We start from the raw sequence: 4098 nt of genomic DNA, 5'->3' as shown, positions 1-4098 counted from the left end.
TAAATATAACTAAGTTATATTAATAGCTAAGGTAATTATTATATAAGAAAGTATAATAGATATATTTTATATACTTAAGGGGTTTTTTTTAATTATTATCCTTAGGATATTAATTAGAGTAATTATATAAGTAATTACTATAATTACTTAGGTTTTAATAGTAATTATATCCTAATTAGTAGGTAATAGTAGGGTCTTCCCTAGTTATATAATAAGTATTTTATTAGGTCGTAATAATATATATAGGTAAATTATATTAAGATATTATAGATAACTATAGCATAGATCTAGCTATAATCTATCGCATAAAATAATACTAAAAATAATACTATTATAATTACTTAAAGCCTTATAAAGGGTAATTAAAAAAGCTTATAGCTATATAGATTATTAGGATTAATTCTTTTATTAACTAATATTAATACCTAATATAAAATAATCTAATTTTAGAGCTTAATTTAAATATTAATGAAAAGACCCTTTAGTAATAATTATAGAGTTATTAGCGCTATAAATAATAATTTAAAAGATATATTATATTATTAAAAGATAAGGTAAAAGAGCGGCTTAAATTTACTAAGTATTAACTCTCTTAGATTAATAAGCTTTTATTAATAAATTAGCCCTAAAAGATAAGGGGTTTTATTACTAATTTTTCTATAGGCCTATTTTATAGATAAATATATAATTTAGAATATCCTAAATAACTTAGATAGCTAAGTTTTTTATTAACTTAATAAGAAGCTTTAGAAAGACCTAATTAATATTTAATAATATAGAAAAGCTTATTAATCTATTATAATATAAGCTAATATAGCTAGAAAGAAGAAGATTAATCTTATTATTATAATAAGAGATCTAGAGGCTAAGAGGAATAAATATATAAGCTAGAGCTATATAAAAGTATTATTAAAAGGGTTTTTTCTTTTTCTTAATAAATTTAAGCTTTTTTAATAAGATAATACCTATATTTATATTTTAAAGAAGTTAATAGATTAATTATTACTTTATAGTCTTAGGCTTATTAATTAGCTAACTTATTTACTTAATCTTAACCCTATAAAGTATCTTTAGAAGGCTTTAAAGTCTATATTATAAAGATTATACCTTAAATTTATTAGGCTAAGTAAAATTTAATTTAATATTAAAAAAATAAAGTTATAGATTAAGGAAGTATAAGATACCTTAGATCTAGGCCTTATTAAGAAGCTAATATAGTTAATAGAGCGCCGGCTTAAAGCTATATATCGGGCAAGAGGTTAATATATAAAATATTAATTTATAGATTAAGGGCTTTAAATTAATATACTTTTTAGCTTTATTAGACTTCTTATTATTAAGAAATTAAAGGATAAAGATAATATATAAAGACGGGGGGGTAATAATATGGGTTTAGTATTATTAAACTTTTAGCGTGATATTTTAGTTATTTTAGGTTATAACTAGTTATAATAATTATTCATCTCGGACACGTCGACCTTCGGGTCCAGCATCTTGTTTAACTTTGGCAACAATCGTCAGCACGGCACAGCAGCATCCGTGTTCGGCGTTGCCAAACGTAGGCGATGGCAGTGATCAAATTTAGCCATCCGGGGCATGCGAGGGACTTCAATGCAATGTCACTCAAGGGCACCGCGTCCTAAGCTGAACGAGGTGCTTCCCTCTATCACGGCCATAACATAGGCCAAGCGGGGAAATATAATAGAAATACTCTAACTAAGCAAGGGACTAAAGGGACTAAATATTACCCGCATTAATCTAAGGACTAAATATTAAAGGTATTAATCTTACCTTAGATTAAACTTAGAGAATATTAATCTAAAGATTAACTATAAATATATAAAATATATTTATTATATTTTCTCTTATAATAATTACCTTAATTATTAATATAACTTAGTTATACTTAATACCTTTAAGTATATTATTAGATATAACTTATATTACCCTTTAAGGCTATATAACCTAATCTAGTATTAATATAAACCCTCACGACTAGTTTATCCCTTAGGAATTATCCTCCCGTCATACCCTCGCTATAGCCAATAAGCATATATAGTAAGGAGGCGGTTCCTACTCAGCGTTCAAACCCCCCTCCCCCAGTGATTTAATTGCAAAGATGAAGAGTGAATTGATGCCTGATCCCGATGCCCACGCCTGTAAACGCCACGCCCCCGATAGATCGTACCAGTTTAGCGACACGACGGTGTCCGCCATAGATCAAGATATTGGTCTCGATCAGAAGAATCGACGTTCGGTTACCAGTATATATGCCTACTGAGACCCTGCTGCGCGTTGCTCACTGCAGTAGTCTTCGTATTTTACGTGGCTTACATTTTCTTTTTGCTCCCAAGCAACCTTGTCCTGCAAAGATTCGGTATGCCAATCTAGTTGGCCGTGTTCACGGTCATCTCCGGGGTCCAGAAGGTGGGCATGAACTAGCCAAGAACTACGCTACTTTGCTTGTGCTTCGCGTGTTACTTGGATGCGTAGATGCAGTGAGTGCCTTGTCTGGCTTTCGAGACTGTTGCGTAAGCTTAGCAGTTACATAAAGTCTTTCTCCTGAGTGCATCTATGTAATCTCATCTTGCTATTCAAGATACGACGTTCAGAACCCGTGGCGGTATACTACTACTTTCCGCTCAGCTGAGAGCTAGCTTATTACCGCGCCATCGTCGTCTTATATTAATTTCCTGCTCTTTATTTCTTCCTTTGCCAGTATTCTTGCGTGTGGAATGACGCAAGTCTCCTGTCAATTACAACGGCAGTGGCAGCGTTGGATCTTCAAATCCAAGAGGCCATCACTTATGCCATTGTAGTAAGAACCTCCGCCGTACTCCTTAATTTTCCCGTCTCCAGCCGCAACAAGTTCCTATATGAAGATAGGAAGTCCCTCACGACAAGTTGCTTGACTGAGCAGCGTGGGGAAACCAAGAGTGGCATGGTGACGTGGATGGTGGTTCTCAGTGTCGTCAAAGAGCCTCAGATCTGGGCAATGTATGCTAAGGGGCTCATTCGGATCTTTGAAGTTAACCCGGTGATACAGGCATCACATACATATAATGCTCCTATGGGCTATGTAACTATCTTTACTTCTTATAAATCTCCCATCCTACACTCAACTTACCCCAGGCGGATGCTTTCCACCTCTACACCCCTCCGGTTGCGTTTGCCAACGCTAGCCCCATATCTATCTCAGGGGTATCAGATAATACCCCGATCCAAAGTCCATTCGCCGTTATCAAGTACGGCATCGCTATTGTCGAGCTATCCATAACCGGGCTTCTTAACTCACCCGCTCCTAGATACGTCGACATCTTCGTCCGAATAGCAGGTACAACGGCCTTAACCACGACAGTATTTGCATTAGGCCAGAGCAACGTCCGATCAGACGCAAGGAGTGTTACCACCGTCATGCAAGTAGTATGTACGGAGATTGGCGGATGTCACTCCTCTATTATGTTCCGCCAGAAGGTGTCCTATCCCAGACACCTATTCTGGGATTGACACTAATCTCGACCCATCTCAGTCGCAAGAGACCCTGAATTACCTTCTTTGCATCGTCACCACAGGTCATTTGCGGTTATTTGTTTGATGTCTTGGTTGTGTGTGGTATTATGCTGTACTGGCATATTCCCAAGTTGGATTTGACCCTTCCGGTGTAAGTTCGAGTGAGGACCTCAAACTGACAAGATTTACAGCGGTGACATTACGTCAAGTTAACAGCATTTTCGGTGTCACAGGCGATGGAAGAAAACATACATGGAAGCAACAACAAGCATCAGCCCGGCCCCCACATCTTTCCTCCAGTGTATATGGAGTGAATGAATCCGAAATAGTGGGATTGGGAGCATCTACAGGTCAAAGACAAGGCTGATGGCAGATTGTAACCAAGTCAGAGCGGAGGTGCTAAGAAAAGACCCCCTTTCCTCCTAGCGCTATCTTACTGAAACTCAATTAAGGAGCTTGAACTGGAAGGCGATAAGAGGAAGGTAAAGGGGGGCTCGTAAGCCATCAGGGAAGATGGTTCCGAGAAGAAGCCACCCGACTTCTAGTTTTTTTGATGACATCGCTGTCAGCCACATAAGTAAGTGTGTC

The 4098-nt window shown here is 36.4% G+C and overlaps 1 protein-coding gene across 1 annotated transcript; it reads left to right on the top strand.

The window, feature by feature from the left end:
* Nucleotides 1-2119: 2119 nt before the first annotated feature.
* Nucleotides 2120-3877, top strand: NECHADRAFT_89415 (uncharacterized protein; the record flags this gene model as incomplete). The annotated part of the gene is made up of 6 exons (XM_003039180.1): nt 2120-2264; nt 2494-2498; nt 2720-3079; nt 3133-3423; nt 3573-3661; nt 3727-3877. The coding sequence occupies 6 exons, from the start codon at nt 2120-2122 to the stop codon at nt 3875-3877; spliced, it is 1041 nt and encodes a 346-aa protein (XP_003039226.1).
* Nucleotides 3878-4098: the final 221 nt, after the last annotated feature.

Source organism: Fusarium vanettenii (assembly GCF_000151355.1).
Source record: "Fusarium vanettenii 77-13-4 unplaced genomic scaffold NECHAsca_144_unmapped, whole genome shotgun sequence".
In the NCBI taxonomy this organism is placed as follows: Eukaryota; Fungi; Ascomycota; class Sordariomycetes; order Hypocreales; family Nectriaceae; genus Fusarium; species Fusarium vanettenii.
The sequence above is the reverse complement of the archived record's forward strand: the minus strand, read 5'-3'. Positions and strand labels throughout refer to the sequence as shown.